Here is a 24,663-nt window from a genome sequence, read left to right as displayed (position 1 = left end):
TTTTTAAAAAGTACGAGTGCTTACTCCCGGCTTCCGCCTCAGGAGTCCAATTCTCTAATGCGCGTTAGTCAAATCAGCGCGTCTTATATAGCGAGGGGGGAAGGGGGCGTGGCCTCCCGGCAGTGGGCGTGGCCTTGCTGGCTTGCAAGGCTAATGGCGGCAAAGATTAGTTTCCAGCCCGCGGCAGCGTTTACACGAGCTGTGCGGGGATGTCCAGGTGGTCTCCAAGGGGGGAAGTGCCCAGGGAGCTGTGAGTAACAAGTAAAAACAGTTTTTATAACAAGTGAAAGTTTTTTTAAAAAGTACGAGTGCTTACTCCCGGCTTCCGCCTCAGGAGTCCAATTCTCTAGTGGGTACGGTATCTAGGAGCTGGGTCTGTCATGGAGTTTATCGGTCAGCCTGCAGGAGGCCCCTTTGTTTCCAAGGGTACATATACAATATATCCACCCAGAGCATAGGTAGGATATCAGTGTCAATAAGGACTAGTAAATAACCAGAAAAGCGGGGTCATGTTATACAGGTAGGATAGGTAGCATAAGGTCGCAACATCGACTTAAGATACACACCCTCAACCAGTAACCCAATTTCTTATTACAATGGGCCTCTTGACAGGTGGAAGCTTTGATCTGTCTGGTGACAGGCAGAATCATTTACTGAGACCAGGGGGTACTTCAGAGCCTTAATATTATTAAGGCCTTACTCAAAAATAGACTGTAAAACTCAAAGTATATGAAGGAGCTCGACTATGGCCAAATTAATATTATATGTGTATTCTGGACCTATTAAACCTAGGAAATGATCCATAGATATTTTCTCTATAATAAATCAATGGCAAGTTAAGAATTTGGTACCACTTTCTCCTTGGGTGTAAATACATTAAAGCACTACACACGTTTTATTTTATTTATTTATTTATTTATTTATTTTCTCCTCATATGACCTCCGTAGCTTAAGCAACCTCTTGGTCTGATCTATCCCTGCTGCTCGTTGTTTGGGGATCCAGCCTCAGCTGATGTTCTTGCAAGAACCACCTGCACAACTCATCATGAACGGACCAAGAGGTATATTCATTGGACACGATGTAGCAATTTAATCAGGGTCTAAAGTGTCTAACAGATTCTAAAATAACCCAAGTTTAGTTCTTTCTTTGTATACACTAACCTTATGATCTAAATACCTACAGTATCTTACAGAGTTCCACCAGGCTCTCCATGTGGGAGGTACCACCTGAAGCCATAACTTACAGATCTCCCTCCTTGCCAAAAGGATCAAATAAAACACCAATTTATTCTGTATCCCCAAAAGGTCTAACGCCCCATCAGGCATCAATACAGTGCCAAATAAAATAACAGAATGGCTTACCTCCACCTCAATGCCCAGGAGTCTTACACACTTTGCCCCAGAACTCCTGAATCAGGGGGGCAGGAAGCAAACACATGCATATAATCCACCTTCTGGGCACAACATCTCATACACTTTGCTCCTCAATTGCCCTTAATTTTGGAAAGTTTGAGTGGGGACCAGTATATCCTGTGGAGCATAAAAAAGTGGTTTCTCCTTAGTGCAGCAGATTTAATCAACGGGTAATGTGTGTCTAAAGATACTTGCCATAGATTTTTTAGCTCCTCGCTCGGCAAATACTTCTACCACACCAAATATGGATGTTCCAGCTTCCTATCGGCGGCAGAAAGGAGATGATTATACCACTGTGCTACTTCCTTCCATTTCGGGTTCAGATCTTGTAACTCGTCTTCCATGGAATTGTCCTCCAGGGAAAGCCAGTGCAGGCTCTTACACCATGACGAAATTTGATAGTACTTAAACTCAGAGATTGCACAGCTAGTACGATTCCTCCAAAGATCCCAGGGAAAACATTTTCTACCGTCCACAATGCCCTTCCAGTGTGCAACACCTGCGTCTTTCAACAGCTGTACTAAAGTGTCTAAAAGGCACTCTGGTGTTCTTAGGGAGTCCCACACTGGTGCCCATTCACTGTAATAGGTCAGTCCCAGACAGACTTACACAACTTATACATGAAACCTTCCTCAACTAAAATCCAGCAGCGTGGCTTTCAAACATGCTGCCAATCAGAGAGCTGTCTCACCTAAGAAGTAAAATCCTACAATTCTTTAAATTGATACGCCCAGCAGAACAGCTGAAGATCCGGTAAGCTCATACCACTGTGTGAAAGTTTATGTCTTAATTTCATCCAGGACAACCTGATCCCTTTGCCTGCCCAGATAAAAGAAGAAATCTTGCCCTGTATTTTAAGTAATCAACCTTTATCGAATTCCAAAGAGGTAGGCATACTTAGGAAGAACACACATTTGAATCAAATTGACCCACCCATAATGGGATAGCGGGATGTTCTGCCCCCTTTTCAATAGTACATCGACCTCCTTGGAAACTCTCTCCAAGTTTATTTTGGGAATTTCTCTATGATCCTGGGTTATTGTTACTCTAAGATATCTTAACTCCTTGGAGAGCTTAGCCCTTTGAGCAGCAATGTTCCCGGCCATGATTTTTGTCTTGTTGTTAACCTCGTAGCCAGACAGATTACCAAAAGCCTGAACTTCAATAAGGAGCTCAGATAAAGTAAGATTGACGTTGGATGATAATATAATCAAATCGTTAGCATACAGGGCTAGCTTCCTCGTGCATTTGCAACAAAGAGGATGATCTATTCATTCTGCCTTAAACTCTGGGCCAAAGGCTCAATATACAAATCAAAAAGGAATGGGAGACAGCGGGCACCCCTGCCTTGTACCACGCTCTATTGTGACCGCCGCAGTGAGGCTACCATTGACCAAAATTCGGCCCCCGGAGGCTTTATATATTTTCTTAAGGAACTCCCTGAAAATGTTGCTAAAGCCAAAAGCCTTCAAAGCCCTGTTCAGGTAGTGCCAGTTGACTCAGTCAAAGGCTTTTGCTGCGTCAATGGTGATAATTGAGAGAGGGATGCCCTGTGCTGTTGCGCAATCGATCAAGCCAATTAATGTATACACCAAATCCAACATCTGCCTACCTGGAAGGAAGCCCTTTTGATCTTCATGGATTATCGGCCCCACGACCTTACAAAGCTGGGCATTCAATACCTCTGCAAAGGACTTAAAATCGAAATTTAATAATGATATTGGCCGGTAAGACTGGCACTGGGTTGGGTCCTTCCCGGACTTCAGAATCAGTAATATGACAGCATCACTCCACGAGTCAGGTAAAGGAGAGGTACCCCCTAGAATTTCCTTATATAGTTGAAACCATATCAGAATAATTTAATCGATCAGTAGAGCGTAGATCTCAATTGGAATCACATCCGGTCCAGCAGCTTTCCCTTTCTTAGCTTTGGTGAGGATAGCAAGTATTTCATTCCCTGTTATATCTTGGGTAAGTATTTTTTGGCTATCCAAATTCAACTTTGGGAGCTGTTTCCCAGCAAGACAATGGTCTATAACGTCTTCCTTAACCAATAAATCTTCCCGATATAAATCTTGAAAAAATTCAATTAAAGCCTGTTCAATATCCCCTTTGTCCTCCACAACTGGGATACCCACTTTGATCATGCTGATGTAATTGCACGATCGGTCTACTCTGCTCTTCATGGTGAGGAGTTTACCACAATTCTCTCCCTGGTCGAAATCCCTCATTTTGCTTACTTGCCACTTCTGAAGCATGATCTCTACAGTTTTAAGTCTAAACTTCAGCTGGAGATCTTCAACCTTTCCTAGTAAACATTCTTTCTCAGCGCCAGAATCCTACCCAACCTTTAAATATGCCTCAGCCACTGCTATCCACTCCTCCAAGTCAGCCATCTCCCTTTTTTCAGACCTAGCCCAGCCCGCAGCGGCACCCTATAAAATCACTCTAAACCAAGCCTTAGAGGCATCCCAGACTGTATACAGAGGGGCCAAATCCAAATTTTGCTGGAAAAAGATAGCTGTTTCCCCTCTTTATCATATCTGAGATAAATGGTTGTTGGAGAAGTCTCCTATTCAGGGTCCATCTCCTCACAGTAAGCTCTGAGGGGAGTTCTATGTTCTGGGGATGTACCATGTTACTCCACATACTATTACAACTACCTACCGTTACAACGCGACCATTACAACGCATACCATTACAACGCATAGCGCTTCGAGGTGCTGGATAGTGGTAAGTATAATTTACTATTCTAACTCCAGTCCCCGTGGACCCTAGGGAAGGTGTTGGATAGTAGATTATACTTATTCCCTATCCTAGAGCGCCCCCCAGCGCAATGCGTTGTAATGGTATGCGTTGTAAAAGTCGCGTTGTAACGGTAGTGCGTTGTAACAAATGCGTTGTAACAGGTGTATACCTTCAGGGCTATTGCCCCATGATCAGAGAGATGGATAGGTAGATATTCTATTACCCTTACTTTTCCTAGTTCCAGAAGTTCTATAAAGATATAATCAATCCTCGAGTAATGGCTGTTTTACTTACTGTAGAAGGAATATTCCCTGGCATCACCCTTTTTCTTCCACCAGACATCACAAAGGTTACGATTTTTCAATATTGCCAAAAGATGGGCTTTAACCCGTGGTGCCACAATCTGAGTTCTAGGGTAGAATCTATCTAAGTTATTATTTAAAAGGATGTTGAAGTCTCCCCCAAGTATCAAGGGAGCTTCAAAATCTGCCAGAGAAACACAAAGAATATTTAGAGGGATTATATCATCTTCATTAGGGCCATAGTAATTGGCCAGCTTGTAGGTGGCACTCTGACGCTGCTATTACCCACTGTCCTCTCTCATCCACCTTTGTCTTGATATACTCTACACCCTAATTTATTAAAATAATTATGAACACCCCCTTCGAGCAACATTGTTGATCTGAGGCTACAATCTTATCGACCCATCTTTGCTCATCAAACAGTGCCTTACATTCTGAACTTAACAGGTGGGTCTCTTGAAGCATGAGAATTCTGGCTGAACTGTCCTTAAGATATTGCAAGACCAGGCACTGTCTTCTTTGGACTCTCAGACCATTCACATTCCAACATAGAATTTCAAGGCGACCACCTCCTCCAGGACCGGATCTACCCCCCCCCCCCCCCCATTCATCATCGTGTTTCCACCCCACACTATATCTACAGGCAGTTGTTAAGTCACATGAGGTCCCTGGGGAACATGGCGGCCAGCTATCTCTCTCTCTCTTTCCTTCCATTGGCGCAGTTTTAAACTTACTAGATGTCATGTGTTTGCTCATGATCTGCGATGTGTCTTTGACACTTGTTACTTACTAGACTGCGTGGTGTTATTTTTGATTAATGACGTTTTTTTTACATTTATTGTTTAGTTGTTTGAATAAATAGTGTCACTCCTTTCTCAATTCCCTCATTTTTAGACGTTTATCTTGCTATTTCAGACAGCACATTTCTGTGCCAGTTTATGTGGTAAAAGCCACTCTCCAACATCACATTAACTAAATTTCAGTGCAATGTTGTACAACATTTAAAGTTTTATGCTCTAGTACACAAGTGGAAAAACGACAAGCCAGACCATAGTTACTAAAAATGGCTTGCTGCGGTCTCTCTTCCCAGTGCACAAACATGAAGCCTAGCTCCCTGCACAGCCAGAGCACCATTGTTCAAAGGATTGTATGCAATGTCTAGAGTAGGTACTACAATAGGTACAGGAGGTATACCCTTTGCAGTGGATTGGTACCCATCTAGTACAAATCCTATACCTAGACAACTGTTTAACGTTCCACTTATTGGATGTGTAATACGCAGTGCAACACACATGCAGGGCACATTTACTTAGAGTTTGTGCCGCAACATAGTCATGCAAAGTGATACAAAGAGGCATGAAGTTGTGGCAGAAGATTACATTTCTAGCGCACAAGATATTTTCTACTGGAATGATGTCCTATTCTTGGTACAAATTGTGCATTGTGCTGCTTTCCAATAAATATAACCACTGTCACGAGGAGGGCATAGGAATTCTGGGGGAAAGAAATCTGCTCACACATGGTAATGGTTGGTCCAGGAGCTCAAGCATCTGTTCATCAGTTCCTGCACTCTGTTTCACAAGATACGAAACCACAGTTATTCAAGCTAAGCCCTAGATTACAAGGACTGGTATTTGTGGAACTCCTCACTACAAACGTTGTTTGTGACAATATTTCAAGTGGATTATACTCCAGTGGTGAAATAAGAGGAGGCATGGCAGAACTTTATGAAAGTATTGAAAGAATAACATAATTATAGACATTTAGTGTGAATTGTAAGTTTTAAATAAAACCTACAACTTTACCAGCACCATTTTTACTCAGCAGCATAGACTTGATAAAGTGGCCAAAATGCTTCAGTTTAAATGTAGCTGACCTCTAATTCAACCAGTGCAAAGACTCCACCCATTATTACTTTTGGGACCATGTTTCAATCCACTGACGTTTATTTTTCTTATTGTTGCAATATCATGTGCCATTGTAAATAGCTTCTTACTTAAATGTCTTATAAGCAAACTCACCCTCTGAAGTGTCTGGACCACTTCTCCTCCTGACAACTGCAATGCATTCCCAATGAAAGGAAAAGGATATGGTCCAGGGGGCAGTTTGCTGCAAGTATTCTTTCTTCTCCACAATAAGAGGAACATGAAGCAAATGCAAGTTGCAAGGAAAAGGGTTACTGCTCCTGAGAGATCCATGACGGAAAATAACGTGGCCAGTTCTGAAAAATACACCACACACATATGTTAGTGGTTTCATACATTCATGTTGTTCCCATTATAAATGAATGCAGCAAAACTAAAGATCATTACCAGAAGGCAGTGGAAGAGAATGAGAGGGATGTGCTGGTTCTTATGAGGATTGATGGAAAGTTGTGGAGAAAAGTTGTCAGTTAGAGAAAGATGCCAAGGGGGTATACAGTAGAAGGGCAATAGCGAACTTAACTAACTGTACTCCCCTAGCAGATTGCTAAAAAGCCTAGATGGGGCAGACACATTTAAGCACCCAGCATGCAGATACAATGACATTCATCGTAGGATAAATTTCTCCAATCTCCCACTCTAGTTTTCAGTGGTAACTGGTCAATACAAACTACAGCAAGTGAAAAGAAATGTTAAGAATGACAAAGTTAGTTAGTTTGAAATGTGAGTACAATTAACAAGAACATGGTACAATAAAAATTAAAATAGGAATCAAAAGTAATGAATGAAAGAAATAAATGCTCAATGTTATCTTATTGGATTTACAGAGAAGTGTCAAGAAATTACACGTGTCAACCAAATAGTTGACTGTGACGTAGACATCTTCTGTGGCTGGTCTATAAGGCAGCACAGTTGAAACCTTTTTGGTGGTGCTGCAGTGCAGAAAGGCTTTGCTTTCAGACTTGGAAACATTTCCGCAGGTTGACATTTTCACCAGGACCGTGTCTTGAAGCTGTAGATCAAAAAGGCTCCACAAGCTTGAATGTGTTCAGAAAGCAACCCCACTCTAGCCTTGAGCCGCCATCCCAAAAAGCTCAGTATAGTAAAAATAGTGAATTGAAGTCACTGAGGAAGTGCCTTATTTTAGGAAGGTTTGGGAGGCTGTTCCAGGCCTCATGATGTGGGAAAAATGTCAAATTCAAAACTTCGAAACAGTTTCAGTTAGCACTGCAACCTTTCAAAAAAGACTACAAAACTGGTTAGAGGTTTCACAACTCTGTTTTAAAGGTTTAATTTCAGCTGGCCAATGAAATTCTACCACCCAGTCAACAGCTTGCTGCTTTTTCGTTTTCAGAACCTTGGGCAGAATCCAGTCTCAAAAGAGAAGTTTTATTCAGACAAGAAGGGGAAATGCCCATCTTCATTTGTTCCAACCCATTGCATGTCACCTAGGTATGTTTTTACATGTTTCTGGAAAATATCTGTCTGCCAGTGCTCCAATTGTAACTCCTGTTTCAACCATTGAATTCAGCATTCTTAATTGCACCAAGAGATGTGATCTATATAAATATATTGAGCAAGTACGTCCTTATGAGCTTCTATAATTGGATTAGGTCTCCCTCACACTTCCCTTGAAAAGGCTGTCCTCTCTACAATGCAGCCCTACTTGCTACATGATCTGCCTTTTTTCTGACACCACTAATGTGGTGCCAGGAACGTATCTAAACCTCACCAATTTCTCTCTCTCTCGCTCTCTAAAAGCAAACCTACAATTACTCACTCATATCTGTCCTTTACTCATACATGCATTGTTTGGCACACATCATATATGTAGTACACTAAAACACCCTCTGACACAACCCCCATCTATTATTAAGTGTTATAATGTCTTTCTTTTATAATCCTCTCACACAGCAACTCTTTCAAGTTGATTGGTTGGTTTAGCTGCAGCAGGAGTCATTGCAATGTGAACAGGGCAACACGCAAGGCAATACCTGCAATGCCACCCATCTGCACACAGGAATATCCTTATGTTTAGTTACATTTTAACACTATATTTCATAATGTTCCTTAAATAATTTTTAATTGGTCAAATGTAACCTTGACATATATGCTTTTACCCTATAACATATTCATATTTTAAAAACGTTAAGACCATGTGTTGCTACTTTGATCACTTGCCACAACTATGACTTCTGCTCATTGCAGTGCACTGACCCTCCGACTAGTACCACACAGCAGACGGATGGTAGAGACTGATAAACATTCCATTTGGCCCCAAGCTCAATATGTTATGATTTTTTTTATTGTCTTATCAAATGGCACCTAGACTTCAAATATAAGAGTAGCATTTTAAGACATCCATTAAGCCTTATCTTAACGTATAGAAAAGGATTTTTTTGTGTACCTAAAAATGTGTGTTTAAACCTTTTTATATGGAACTTTCTTGTATGATTTTGGATGACCTATGTATGTCTCTCTCTCTGTCAGCTTCAGTCAGACAGCAGTATCTACCTCAAAATATCAGCACTGATGACATCACATGGCATCCTTGCTGGAGCTATAAGGCCCTATACCACTGTCTGGTCTGGTAAATCTGGGAACCTATGTTCTTTTCTCTGGTATTTCATCATTAGTCTAGTCAAAAAGTCCCAATAAATCTATTTTTAAAGCACATCAACTTTTAAAAGTCAGTTGATTTCTGTTGTTTATTTTTCTTTCTCAGACGTATCTCTAATGTGTCAACATTTTTGTTCATGATTAATGTTATAGAGGTATAATAATCAGTGTAGATAATTTATATCTCTTCAGCTGCTTAATCTGGAGTCACATTGGTAAAGCCAGAACATGGAGGATTTCCTAAACGCAAAGATATGTGGGTGGAGCTGATGAGTTCACATTGCAGAGATTTCATTCTATCCCTGAATCAACCCTTAATTTTATAATGTTATTTTTTTGCAAACATGTTTATAACTGTACTTTTTATTTGTATAACAATGTCTATTAAAATATTGTGTTAAAATGTTGACAGCTGGACTTAATTGACCTCACCTGCTGAAATCTTCAATGTACTGATGACATTGTATGGAGCAATGATGTAGAGCCATTTACAAGCTGAAGTCACAACCATGTCAGGAGAGAATCTAGTCCTCCTCCACGCAAGCAGCTAGCGCTGATCAACAAGAAGAGAAAAGTAGGATTAGAAGCAGGAGCTAATTGAGGAGGATGTGGACAAGGAGAAAGCCATTGTTGCCAACACAAAAAATATATCAACAAGGCAATTTCATGACCGGGCAAAGTGCACCTCCTCTTCTCCACTTCTGAGGATTGCCTCACCCCATCAATTAGCTAAGTTGGTTATTTTGTTGCCACACTACCATACGTAAAAAAATAAAAATGGCAGCTATTAAAATACACCAGAGGCCTAAACATGCATTCTAGCTCTCATACCACTGGATTTGTGAACCCATAGAAACAGATTCATAAATCTCAACATCATTTCGACTCCATAACATGGTTAAGAATGTGATGAAAAGTTTTTGAGAGCATGAAGCATGCCACACAACTCCCTTTGAGTTTAGATTTGGAGGTTAACCAAATATCCTTTTGGTTGATGGTGCAAAGATTTCTTTAACTTGTTAACCAGACCTGAAATTTCATTAATATCTTGATGTGTGATTGCTTGATGTATAATAAGAAATTAATGATACATAGCCCATGAATGACATTGTTTTTTTTTTTTTTTTTTCTCATTTGCCTGATCCTCCTCTTATTCAGCCTCCAATTGCCAAGCATTTGTTACTCAGAGTGCAGGCCTCCTGCTGCCCTTGATAATGCGATTGGTTGCCCTCGGCAAAGATGGCCTGAAGAGAGGACGGGGTGTGACTCCAACCTTGGTGTTACACCAGTTGAACTAGCCTTGGAGCCAACCGGAGGGGGCCTAGTTCTTGGAGTTACTAAGGCATAATCATTGGACCGGGGAAGAAAAAACCAAAAAAAAAACCCGGCTATTGCTTCCACTGAACCAAATAGTTCCAAAACACCCGGTTACGTGAGCCACCTGATCTCAACATGTCAGTTTTAGAGGTTGTATACAAAGATGTTAACCAGTTTGCATGTGTTGGTGGTGTTTTTTCAATCCAAACCTTGCATATCTCTCTTCTTGCAAGTAGTATTGCATAAAACAGAAATGTCCTTGCATGGCCCTTTATACTGTTGTCCCATCCGAAAATAACCAGGGGGAGTGTTAGAGAAATCGAGATGTTAAGAATAGAATCCAGGGTCGCTTTAACCTCATTCCAGAACTGCAATAGGTTAGGGCAGTCTATAAACATGTGAATGTCTGAAGCTGCGATGTAATTGCATTTATTGCATTTCTTCCCTGGAACGAATTTAGACAGTTTTAAGGGGGTAAAATAGGCTCGATGTATCGTGAAAAAATGGTTGCGCCTAAGCCATGCCGGTTTAACACATTTATATAGCAGGGTGCAGGATTTCTGCCAGATTTCAATAATCTGGGCCCCAAATTCTATGCCCCATAGCTGTTCCGGGAGGATAAATTCTCCATCTATCTCTTCTAACAGACTCCAGTACCACTGCGAGACTTCTTTACCCCCTCCTGGTCTTCCTACCAATTTCTCTTCAGTGGAGCTGCACTTCCCAAATGTTACCCCTGACCTGTTCATTGCTTTAAACCAACTGTTTATTTGTAAAAATTTAAACCTCGAAAACTCTGAGCCCAGTTGGTCCCTTAACTCCTCCCAAGGCCTCAATGATTCGCCTACCAACAGATCTCCCCATGTTGCTATTCCTCCTTCTCTCAGCGGAGTTGCCAGCCTGTCTTCCAGACAAAGCGGCAAACCCGGAGATTCCCAAATGGGTGCAAAGTTAGAGTAATATTGCAATCCTAGTTTCCTCCTTCTATGAAACCAGGTCTTCGCTTGGGACATAAGAATTTTTAATTTAACTTTTTTGAAATATTTCTGATCACCGTATTTGAACATATAGCCATTAGTTGGTAAACCGGCTCCGGTCAGCATCGCATTAAACATGAGACCTATAGATGTATTAGTTGGGACTTTTAAGAGCATTCTTGAGTGAGACAATTGGAAAGCCCACGCATAATACTGCAAATCAGGCAGAGACAATCCCCCCTTTTCCCTCCTCCTTCCCAGTTTCTTCCATGCCACTCTTGCCGATTTGTAACACCATACAAAAGAATTAAGCTCTCTTTGGCATTTCTCCAAGGCCACATTATCAAAAGCGAGAGGGATAGTGCTAAAAATAAAAGTGAATTTAGGGAGAATGGACATCTTCATCAGACTTATTCTGCCGAGGACAGTCAGTGGAAGACTAGCCCAGGATTTTAAGAGTTTCTTGCTTTCATTAGAAACTCTCGCGAGATTAACTTGAGCGATTTTGTCGATGTCGTGGACTATCCGAATACCCAGATATCTCATCGAGTTGGTTACGGTTAACTGTAAGTCAGGAATGTTCCAAGCCATGATATCGGTTTTACTTGGGTTAATCTCATAGCCTGAGATACGGCCAAACTCTTTGGCTCTCCTTATTACCTCTGGGAATGTTGTCTCTGGGTCTGAAGTAAAGATTATGATATCGTCTGCATAAAGAGCTACCCGCTTTTCCCACTCTCCAAACCTGAAAGATGGAATGAGTACATCTCGTCTTAAGACTTCTGCAAACGGTTCGATGTACAGATAGAAGAGGAGGGGGGAAAGCGGGCAACCCTGCCTAGTGCCTCTCGAAATCCCCAATGCCTCAGACAGTGTGCCATTTATTAAGAGCCGGGCTGATGGTAAGTTGTACATAAGTTTGATAGTACGACAAAATCTCTCCCCGAAGTTGAATTTCTTCAACACGTCATTGAGGTAGGCCCAATTTACCCTATCGAAGGCTTTAGCTGCGTCTAAGGTGAGTGTTGCCAACAGGAGGGAGAAGGCTGAGGCGATGTCAATTGCCCCTACGAGGTCGTACGTTAGATCAGAAAGCTGGCGGCCTTTAATAAATCCCTTCTGGTCCTGGTGAATTATTTCCCCACTACTGAGCCCACTCTAGATGCTAATATGGACGTGAAGATCTTATAATCACTGTTCAATAGAGATATTGGGTGATATGATCCACATAGGGTTGGGTCTTTGCCGGATTTGGGAATCAATACTATGGTAGTCTCACTCCATGATCTAGGAGGCTCGAAGCCCTCCCTCAAGATATCGTTGAAGAGGACTGTTAAAGTAGGGGCGATTTCGTCAACCAAAACACGGTATAATTCCCCGGGAAGTCCATCCGGACCTGCAGCTTTACCATGTTTAAGTGACAGAATGACCCTCCTTACTTCTATTTCATAGATATCCATCTCGATCCCATCACGTTGTATGGGTGACAGGGAAGGTAAAGTAATCTGGTTTAACCATATATCTCTTAACTGTTGGTTATCAGGGGTATCTTCCCTGTATATTTCCTCAAAGAATTCCTTAAAGGCGATACTAATTTCTTGGTTTGATGTTCTAAGATCATTTTCGCCTTCAGCCTTTATCCCTCTAATATGACTTTTGGCCTGATCTGCTTTAACCCTCCATGCCAAAAAAACATGCCCGCTGTTTCCTCGAATTCAAAATTTGAAATTTTGCTAGCCTCCCACCTCTTAGTTACTCTCTCTTGTAATATATTGTCCAGCCGATTTCTCAGATCAGAGAGATTATTTTGATCTTGTATTGACCCGGATGATGCCACCAGTCTCTGCTCGATTTTCTCTAATTCCATTTCGAGAGTTTGAATTTTCGATAGAGAGACTTTCCTCAGATACGAGGCTCTATTTGTGATACACCCTCTCAGGTAGGCTTTTAAAGCTTCCCAGACTGTAACAAGAGAGGCTGAACCTAGGTTTGTTTCAAGGAATGAGCTCGTTTCCATCCTTAAGTATGTCACTTCCTCCGATTCTAGTAAAATGGTGCGATCAAATGACCAAGAGGGATGTTTGACTTGACCTGGGAGTTTTAATGTAAATGAGAGTGCCGAATGGTCAGATAAGTGGGAGGGCAGATACTTAATGCTGGATATAGAGTTTTGAAGGCTATAACTGAACAAGGCAAAGTCGATTCTTGAGGTATGTTTATATTTTAGGTTCCTAAAAGATACCCCTTGTTTAGAGCCCGCCCTTTCTCTCCATAAATCTGCCAGACCTATTTGCTCCATAATCTCTTTGAGAGACTGCCTGGCTTTGGATGGAGGATGACTTTTATGTCTCCCGTGATAGGTGGATTTATCTAGTTTAGGGTTCAATATGACATTGAAATCCCCCGTCCATATTATAGGTTCCGAGGTGGTAATTAAATTGTTCCTGACTATTTCTAAGAAGGATGGGTCGTCTATGTTGGGACCATAGTAACCGACAAGGTTACACACCCATCCATCAATAGACAACTTAACTAACAGCCATCTTCCACTGTTGTCCTCGTTGAAGTTAAGAATCTGCACCTTTGCAGCTTTTTTACAAATTAAGAGAATTCCTCTTATATTGGCGTTGTGGTCAGTACTGATGAATTTGTCAATCCACTTCTGTTTTTTCAGTATCTCGCTGGCCTCGCTTTTTAGAAGATGTGATTCTTGGATGACAACGATCTGCGCTGGGGAATCTCGTAGATATTGTAAGATACGTTCTCTTCTCCCTCGAACGCGTAGACCATTGACATTCCAAGATAAAAACTGAATTGAGGTCATTTGTCGCATCCCTCCCTAGCGTTTGACTCTCTATTGTCGTCATCAAAGTTATTGCCTGATTGAGCTTTATTTATCTTGCTTATGGCAATTGAGTTGTTTATTAAAGAGCCTAGTCTTCGAGGACCTGACTTCTGAGGATTATTTTGGATTTTTGTGCCCCCCCCACCAGCTTCCAGCTCCCCCCCCCCCTTGGAGAACCCTCCCATACCTACTCCGACCAGATGTCAGGCCGGCTTTGCGCCGACTGCGCCTTCTCCTCCCTCACCACAGAGTGCTCATCCTGCAAAAACTAAAGAAGAATTTACCTGTATATTTTCCTGTACAGGGCCTTATACCTGATGCTTCATTATTTTCTCCTTTAGTTGTGTTTATTCATGTAAAGAAAAAAATGTTTACTTTTTTTTTTCCTTTATGTGATTATTTATTTGTTATTTAATTACTTATTTACCTTTTTATTCTTTTTTTTAAATATTTTTTATTTTTTTCCATTTTTAATTTGATAGAAGAGATGCCCATATCTGTGTCTTCTCATCCTTCCTTCCTTAAAAGGCTTCCTGTAGCCCTTATAAGCCTATGTATTGCCCCTTTATAATACAACTGGTGCTAGTGCAATGCAATGCAGTAGAGAAAAGGGGCTTACTGGTTCTGGTCACTGTTTACCCTGAGAGTGATTACGAATACTTTCCAAAAGTTCTTCCGCCTCGAAGGAGGATCTAACATTATGCGTCTTGTTATTGTACATAACACGTAAGAACGCCGGGAACCTCATTTGAACTGTTGCACCAGCCGCTCTAAATTTGTCCATCATTTGGCCCAGCTCCCACTGCCTGTCAAGCGTGGTCTTAGACAGATCAGAGCGGACTTCAAAAGGGAAATCAGGGTCTTTTACAGTTTTAAGACTGAGTGCCACATTCAGAATTTTCTTCTTCAAGGCGTAAGTCAGGAAATTTATAAGAACTTTCCTGGCTTTAGTTCTACCAGCGTTCAGACGGAAAGGATCTCGATGGATTCTCTGTATATCTTTGTTCAACTCCTCTACTGTCTCCTCGAGGTTTAGGGATTCCTTCAGGAGTTTAACTGTAAATCCCTTGAGATCTCCACCTTCCTTCCCCTCCGGAATTTTCAAGAGGCGCAAGTTGTTTCTGCGTGAATAATTCTCTAATGATTCCAGTCTGTCTTTCATTGCGTCCCCTTCTCTCCGTAGAGATTGGATCTTGGACTCAGCTGCATCTAAGTTAGCTTTCATTACTCCGGCTGAGCTCTCAAGTGCCTCTGTTCTTTCTCCCAGACCATCTACTTTCCGCTCTAGTGCCTCACATGATGCCCGAATATCGTTCTGGTTGGCTTTGGAGACCAAAAAGTTGTTGCGGATCTCGACTCTCATTGAGGCAATCGAGGCAACCAGAGCCTCCAATGCAGACTCGGTGTTGGTTAAGTTAATAGGGCTGTCTCGCTTTTCTTCCTGATCTGTTAAACTTCGTAAATCGTCTGTGAGGATCGAAGCTTGCCCCTCTCCGTCGTTTTCCAGGGTGTCTACTAATGTACTAGATGGTGACGGGGACAGTGAATTAGCCATTACTGTGACTAAAGTGGGTAAACCGGGAATTTCAGGGACCCTGGTGGGGCTATAGATGTTCGAGTCAGTGTTGTTTACCGGCAAAATACCAGATGGGGCACCTATGTCGACACTCTCAACACTCTCAACCAGATTATTAACAGGTACCAAATCTAGAACCTGAGGCAATACTTTAAAAAAAGAGCGCAAAGAGGGAGTTACTTTCCCAGCGTTGCATGCTGAGCCGAAGCTTTCGTGCCCCCCTGAGGACTGGAATTACTGTGTTTTGTATTTCTTTTCCCTTTGGGTTTTGATTTGGATTTCTGATTTAGCTTCTCCTTTTCCTTCCCCTTTACTAAATCCTTGAGAGTAGAAGTAGAAGTTAAGGGCTCGGTTGCTATCAGAGTGGATGTAGAGGGATCAATTGCTGGCGCTGCCTCTAAAACAGGGGATTCTGGGATTTGTAGTAGCCTTCTACTGACCCCTTGTATCCTCTCCAGGTTCCCTATTACCGAGCTAACATTTTTGGCACAGCCCCCTCTCTGGGAGATTTCCTTGTCTGTCTTGTCTTTCTCACTCCTCTGGTTCACAAAAGCTCCCGGGCTAACATTAACCCCCTCCCGACTCTTTTCTCTAATTATTGAGACTAAGTCTCCTCCAGTCGTTGTCTCCTGCTCCCGTCTAGTTTGAACAGGGAAAGCAGCTTCGCCACCTTGTTTCTGAAGTAGCTGAACCTCCGCTCCCCCTGAGCCTGCACAGCCCAGCCTACCTCTCTGCTGTCCCCTCGCCGAGCGCCCCCGACGTAGCTCCACGGCTGCCCTGTGCCACAAGCCCTGGAGGGGCGGAGAGCTGCTGGGAGGAGATCGTGAAGCGTGACACATCCGTGAAGTGAAGGAACACCAAGCCAACACTGGACCCCACAGGCTGCAGACAGACGTGCAGGCAAACGCTCCGGAGACACGGTGATCACGCCAAGACACACACGGCATACAACACCGTGGTTACATGCCCGGACCCCCAGCAGGTAAGGACGGCGTGGATTCCGTCATGTCAGGGCTTCAGAAGAGATGAAGCAGGAAGAGCAGCTCCGTGGTGCGGAGCTCGGCGTTCAGCGCGCGCACCGCACTAGCCTGCGGCCGCCATGTTCTCCCGCAATCTCTCGGAAAGCATGAATGACATTGTGGAACGAAAATGGATACTGTATATTAAGTTTGATGACAATTCTGATTTTGAAATCCTTTCTGTAATTATCATGTGGTGGAATGAGCTTCATTTGAGGTGCACTCCAGTGGGGCTAAGAGCTACTATGTATGGGGGCTTATTTCCAAGCCCCTTGCGCCGCCGGTACGTCACTTTTTCTCATAATAAAAGTGAGGCACCAGCAGCTCAAGGGGGTTGTAAATAAGCCCCCCAGAGTATAAATTGTTCTCTAAAATCTTGAGCACAGATTTGGATCCACTCCCCCAATAATGGCTTCTTGATCTCATTCATTTTTTTTTCAATGTGTAGGTACATTGATTATTTATATGGCTTTGTGCTGATCACAGAATGGTATGTTAAAGATAGCATGCACCTGATATAACCAGATCGTACATATGGCCTTTGACTATATTATGTGCCTGCTCTGCACACCTGATATAAAATCCTTCTATATGAATATCCCTCAAAGTGATGGGCTAGAGGTTATTTGACAAACCCTTGAGAAGCGTACACGTCCACATATAGTTCCTACTGACTTTATTCTTGAACTACTACATTTGATCCTTTTTAAAGTTTGATGGCAGATTTTACCAGCAGATTCAGGGAACATCCATGGTAGTGGCCTATGCTCCCAACTTCGCCATTTAGTTCATTGATAACTTGGACACTGCAGCAATTTTCTCTGATAACTACCCATTTCATGACAACATAATGACTGAAAGCGATATATTAATGAAATGTTTTTGATTTGGAGAGGGAATACAGAGATGCTCCCCACATTTGTTACATGGCAAATCACTAACTGTAAAGATTTGAAGTTCACCTTCCAATACAGCGGAGAGGGGATCTCTTTTTTGGATCTGATGATCAGAAGCCATGTGGCGAACTCTACATGTCATAAACCAAAAGAAAGGAACGCCCATCTTCATGTCACCATCCCAGAGCACGTTGTGGTTCTCCCCCAAATTCCTAATTCCTTAGGATCAGAAGAAACTGCTTCTTCAAACAAGATTTTTTTAGACAGAGAAGAAACTTTGAAGACTAAACTACTCCCTAGAGTTTTCCCCCTGGAGATTGATAGATTGATTGCAAGATACATTAAAAGGGCATGGTACACTCTACAAGAGGCACTTTTGATCCCAAGAGTAAGATATGATACTAGAAAGATGGTACAAGTTGCCAGGTCCACACCCGTCTCCAATCAAATAAAGCTATTTACGCCACTAAATGCAGGAGAGTTGTTAATTGAATGCCCCATTTATGCATTTCACAAAAATAAGAACATCAAAGGTAACTTAGTGAGACCATGCCTACCATTCCCTAGAGCGACCTGGACTTTGCATGATGTTTGGGGTATGACCCCCTTGATGGGCAATCCAAATTTGAAAATTGCAGTGTGTGCGAATATACAATTGAGACAAAGAAATGTGTACACAAAAATGTAAGAACTGTACTTTCACATTTCTCTAATTGCAACACTATGAATGTAAATTATGTCACTTTCTACCCTTGTGACTTGGTTTATATGGGGGCAGACTACACAAAAAGTGAGGATTTGAATATGCCGTCACAGAAGCCAATTGAGATGCAAAGTGGCAAAAACACCACTAGTGGAACATTTCAAAACACTGGGCCATAGCAAAAATGACTTGTGATTGCAAGTAATTGATGTTGGAACAGTAACAGAACGTGGAGGTGACCTCACAGCAGTTCTCAATAAAGAAGAACTGAAATGGATCCTGACAACGGACAGTTGCCACAGCGGCCTTAACAGAGTAAATGATTGGATGTCTCTGATATCAATCTTCCTGATGTACTATGAATTCACAACTGTAACCTTTTTTTCATGCCGTGAGTAGACAATTAGGAGCTTATTTCTCTGCCGCATGTACTTTGAGCATACAAAGGGTTGAAATGCCCTCTCAAAGCTCCTGATGCTGCATTTTTCAGGTTAACGGTTTCCTTGTTACATGACATGAATAAACCAGAAAGATTATGTCTTATGGATATACAAAGAATGTACACTTCCCATTTTAGGTATGTGCCGCCTGTATATGGAAAGATGTCCAGATAGCTTGTCAATATGTATGGCTCATGTGGGCTATGCACCTTGTTCTGCATCTGGCCCTGACATGTACATGTTGAGGCTACATTTCACAATGTCCTTCTTCGTTATCCACCAACTAGGGTTTCTTAAGAACATTTCCGGATGACGATTTTGACATTATTAAATCACTTCATATGCCTTTTCTATTTTTTTTATCATTACTGTTCCCTACCATTCAAAATGGCTACTGCAGATTAAGGATTTGGCTGGGACTTTACTGTATATTGCTGTTCCTTGAAGACTCGCCCGTCCCCATTCACTACCACTAGCTCACTGCAATCTTACTTAGGCACCCCACGCTGTTACCACTGTGAGACATACTGCCCTTGCTGGCAGACATGTATAGGCTTATTCCATGCAATTGTTTGTTCAATTAGCCCATTCATCTCAGAACCATCACTACTGAATTCCCGCCAAAGTCAGGACCTAGTTGCAATATCCGGCACGTCACGGTCTGACGGTTCCGTTCTCGGACTACATTTTCCTCGCACTTGCCTTCACTAGCTATGTAGGTGGCATATTGGCATTTGTATGAGACGGAGCAATACGACAGTTTTTATTATGTTTATTAGTTTTTATTTTATAGAGCCAGCAAATCCTTGATACAGGAGATTGGGCATTAGACACTGTCCCGCTTTCATGAATACGTGCATTGGTTTCTACCTGAACTATAAATGCTTGGTATGTGTATTTTTGAGTAGGTTAAGACACTGAACTGATAAGTTGGTTTGTTCGATGTTCCAATTTGTTTTTATTATCATCATCATAAAACTTTATTTCGGTAAAAAGAACCATACAAGCACAAGTTTAAAAACATTCAACATTAATATAGTTGAGCAGTTATCGCTATTAAAACATAACAATTAATTATTACAATCACATTAGAATTGGGTTAAAATAAGGGCATATTCTAGAGTGTAGTAGGGTACAACTCAGAAACAGAACAAATCATTTAACCGCTAAGGCACGCTTAACCTTGATTAATTAAGACTCCCTTTATACGCCACATAGCTACTAAAAAGTGCAAAACTGCAAAGATAATGGGTCCTGAAGTGTCATTTTGCATAACTCTAAGCGCTTGCTTGCACTGCCGAAAGCCAAGATTTTTGCATAGTGGGACGAGACAGTATTTCCTTGGTTTGAGGTATGCAGGGCAAAAGAAAAAGACATGTTGCAATGTTTCACTGTCACATTCACAGAAGGGGCAATTTCTTGGGGCAAACATGCTCCAGTTGCATGTAAAGGCGTGTATAGGTAATACACCATGCCGCCATTGCACGTACAATTTTCTGGCTATGACAGGGTAGATGACATCTAGGAAACCTTTAAATTGATATGTGTCTTTTACCATAAGAAAGAAAACAGTTCTGGAGCCGAGTTTGGGGTTGCATATAGCCGCGTCCTTCCTGATAAAAGAGAGCCATGGTGTTTTGCTTATGCTGATACAGCTAAGCATTTCTCTAAGCTCTTGCCTATAGTAAGCCAGCTCGGGTGTAACTCAGAGCCGGCGCCAGTACCTTAATGGTCTTAAGGCTAGCTCCTCCTCAATTGGTGTAATCCCCAAGTCAAGTCTCAATGGGAGCAGCGGGGTATTGGGCGGGAGAGCTAGCAGGTTCCTTAAAAACTTATTCTCAACCTTAGTAATTTTGGATTTGTTGCAGTGACCCCATAATTCGCCACCATACATGCTTGCACCCCTGGCTTGTGATTTGTAGACCTCCAGTGGTGGACCAAGAGGCTTTATCGTTGAAACATTAGATAGCCTCAGAATCCCACCCGATAACTGGGCAAGTTTTAACTGTGATTTAATTTCCTGGGGACCCCACGTCATGCTCTCATTAATCGTGACCCCAAAATAAACAAAGGTGCTGACCCTTTCCAGTGTTATTTTGCCCAAGGTGGGATTAGGTCTTGTGGTTCTGGGTGGGTTGAAGATAATGAATTTTGTTTTCAGCGAATTGATCTCCAAACCCCGCTCGTTACAAAATTCTACAAATCCATCCAGTGTTCTCTGGCTACCCATAGGGGATTTAGAAAGCAAGAGGGTATCATCAGCGAACATTATCGCCGGTACCCTATTCCCGGCTATCTTGGGTGCATCATTATTTGGCACTCCATTCAGATGCGTGATTACTCCGTTGACATAGAGGCAAAACAGGGTCGGTGCAAGGGCACAGCCCTGTCTTACCCCCTGGCCAATGGGGAATCTAGATGTCAGAGTACCACTCTTCCGCATCTGACTTGGGCAAAATTTCCCTCATGTAGCCTAATCAGGACTGAGAGGAGATGAATGGGAATGCCCAGCTCCGAAAGTACTTTCCACAGTTTGCCCCTAGGTACAAGATCGAAGGTCCACGAACACCATATAGAGACTGCCACCCTCTATATGCACTGTTTTCCAGTGCAATAGCACTAGTCGAAAAATTTGGTCTACGGTGGAGGTGTTCTTCCTAAACCCTGCCTAATAGGGGCTGAGTATTTCAAACTCCTCCATCCAGTCCTGTAGGTGGTCTAAGATAAGTCTTGTAAAGATCTGTAGTTGGATGGGAGCAGAGGCGAACCCCTTTTAAAAATAGAGACTATTTCTGCTCCCAGCCAAGTACTAGGGAGCGCCTTTTATTATCATAGTGCCACTTATATTCATTTCTTTTATTCTTTATTTCGGTTAGAGTAACCATAAAAGATTTCTGAAAGGACAATACAGTTATTTCCACAATACATCATATGAAGGATAAAATACAATGCTACATAATTCATCTGGAGTCAACATGGATTTGGGTGGCCAGTTTAGTGATGTTCTAAGGATATATCAACTTTCCTAAATATTACATAATAATTAAAAAGTTATAAAAAACAGATTTGAGTAATAAATCTTTCAGGACTTTTTAAAAATATACCTATGCAGTCAAATAAATACCTCTAAAAATTTCTTTTACAAATATTCTGATAGATAAGATTTCATGCATGATATGTAATGTGTATATTTCATTTTAATCTCATGTAATGCACGTGCCAAGCTCCTAGTAATTTCCCATTCATTTTCTCAGCCTGAAATTTCAAACCTTCCCTTTTCCTTATCAAGCTTACACCAAACAAATAGCGACTGACACTAAAAACCACTGTCTGCCTGGTATCAGAACGTAACAATCTTTCTGCTTCAAGGCAGGATCTAGTACCAAGCAAGCGGCAAATAGGTTTTATCCATTTATTCCTACATCGCCCGTAGGCTGGACAGAAGAACAGCAGGTGTGTCTCATTCTCTATTACATCTAGATTACATGAAACACATCTGTACTCCTCCTCCCTGCCCAGCGCCCATTTTACTGTTTTTGACTTTAAGGTATGAAGACTTAGCTAATTGTGGCTGTATTTCATCTATTAAGGGTTCAAAGTTCCAAAATATTTTCATTTGAAGGAACCGTGTGGTTAATGACCCAACCCTTGAAGAATGGTACATAAAATCATGTATAAAAGACCAATAGGTTTACTTTAAAAGCTTTTTTGAGGCCAGTGTCAAATCAGACGGCTCATCCCAATAATGCCTTAATCCCAATTAAAGAAAACAATCGTGAATGTGCTTTAGCCAGGTCAAACCCACACCTTCTTTTAATCCTAGAATTTCTTCAAGACCCTCCCTGTAGTGGATGAGCTCCTCTGTACTCCATAAGCGAACCCAAAACAACAATGGTCTGAGGTTAGCCTTGTCATATACACGATGAAAATTTAAATCCATCAATACAGGAGTCAATAGTGTTCATGTGGGCAAACTTAGTATTTTCCTTATGAACTTATTTTCGCCCACCTTGAATGTTTCTTTTACCACGGGGCCACACAGCTCTTACTCGTACAAAGAAGCCGATTGAGCTTTATATTTTTATACTTCAAGAGCGGGTGAAATTGCTTTGGATATACTGCTTTCGATTTTCCTTATTAATGGAAATGTATTCTGGAGTAGTATAGTTTTACTTTTTTCTCGCTCGGGCCTCCAGGTCAGTTTTGAGTCCAAAGCAATACCCAGATAGTTAAAATCATGCACAAACTCGATCTTCTGATATTCGCGGCGAAGTTTTTCTTAAAAGTTTTATGTGGATTAAAAGTTTTATGTGGATTAACTGCCATATATTTAGTTTTACTGGTTTTTTATTTTATTTCTAGCCCCTTAACTTTTAATATATCCCAAATGATATTAACAAATTTTGTAAACCTTTCGGTGTTTTGGGAGATTAAAATCGTATCATCAGCAAAGAGGAGTACCGGTACAGGCAACCCTCCAAGCCTAGGGGAGTCATGTTCACATCCCAAAAGGTGATCGGGTATGTCGTTGACATATAATGAAAATAAAGTCGGAGCTAAAACGCACCCCTGTCTTACACCCCTATTAAAGCTAATTGGTTCAGTTAGTTCACCTCGTGGACCCCATCTGACTTTGCCCGGTTGTCGTCATGTCGTCTTATTATCTGTAGAGGAATTTCCGCCAGAACCCCTTGATCCTTTAAGGACTTCCACAGGAGATTTCTAGGGACAAGATTGAATGCTGCTTTTAGGTCCACAAAGGCGATATACAAGTGTCCCTTTCTGAATGTTATATATTTCCAGGGTATACAAAGGAATCTAATAACCTGGTCAATCGTGCCAGTCTTCACTCTAAAACCTGCCTGATATTGTGATAAAATGTTATATTCCTCATTCCATTCAATCAGTCTGTTTACAATTTGCCTGGCTTATATCTTCTGTAGAACATCAATAAGACAAATTGGTCGATAATGTGATGGGTTATGACGATCACCCTTCTTAAAAATAGTCGTGATCTCTGCCCCTTTCCAAGTTTTAGGTAATGGTGCACCTGAAGCAAGAGAATTACACAACAAATTAATATAGGGGCCCCAAACGCCTTTATCATGCTTCCATAGGTCTCCAGGTATTTTGTCAGGACTGGGAGCCTTTCCTGATTTTAGTGCATCTATGGCTGTGAGGGTTTCCTTTAAGCAAAAAGATACTCAGCGGGCAGTAGTCAATGTCATTTGGGGAAGAGGAGTAAAGACTAGAGAAATGTGTTACCCAAGTATCAGCACCTAAAAAAAGGTCCTTACTACAACTTCCATTTTTATTGCCCTTTGAGATTAGCCACCTGAAGCCAATTTGGTCTTTTGCTTTCGCTGCTACTAATAGTTCTTCCCAGATATTTGCCTCCCATTCTTTCTTTGCGGAGGTTAACAATTGCTTATATTCTGCCCTTTTTCCCTTAAGGCCACTGTATTTTTAGCTTTAGAAGCCGCAATGAGCTAATTTTTTAAAGTACAACATTCTTTGTTGTACCATGGGTCTTTCAACTCGGCCGCCACCGTAATCCCACTGTTAGCTTTCTTTGGGATTTTACTTAGTATGGGTACGAGGTCCTTAACGAATTTACAGTGGATATCCATTATTGGAATATCTGATGCAGGAAAATCTGCGTAAGTATCATAAATCTGTTTGATTGCTGCTGAATTTTTCCCTATCGAGTGCCATTTTAAAGCTCTTCTATTATTACTAACAAGTGGATCTTTGTTACCACTATTGAGTTCCCTTGGTCTCAAGGTGGCGGGATGGAAAAGGTGAGCTGACAATGTCAAGCATAGTGGGTAATGGTCGATCTCTACATTATTTTCGACTTTTAAGTCAGAGGCCATCGACCAAAGC

General features: G+C 41.7%; 1 protein-coding gene across 3 annotated transcripts in view; it reads right to left on the bottom strand.

Moving 5' to 3' along the window:
• The window catches only part of LOC147692367 (cytochrome P450 2G1-like), a 518,353-nt gene that overhangs the window by 323,363 nt on the left and 170,327 nt on the right, over nt 1–24,663 (bottom strand). For all 3 annotated transcript variants that reach the window (XM_086938591.1, XM_086938592.1, XM_086938590.1), the window contains exon 2: nt 6,485–6,684. In XM_086938591.1, the coding sequence (XP_086794717.1) occupies nt 6,485–6,661 (177 nt within the window). In that variant the 5' untranslated portion in view covers nt 6,662–6,684. The remainder of the gene's footprint in view (nt 1–6,484; nt 6,685–24,663) is intronic.

This window comes from Lissotriton vulgaris, chromosome 9, assembly GCF_964263255.1.
Source record: "Lissotriton vulgaris chromosome 9, aLisVul1.2, whole genome shotgun sequence".
Classification (NCBI taxonomy): domain Eukaryota; kingdom Metazoa; phylum Chordata; class Amphibia; order Caudata; family Salamandridae; genus Lissotriton; species Lissotriton vulgaris.
Note: the sequence above shows the minus strand (reverse complement) of the source record. Positions and strands in the feature narration are given on the sequence as shown.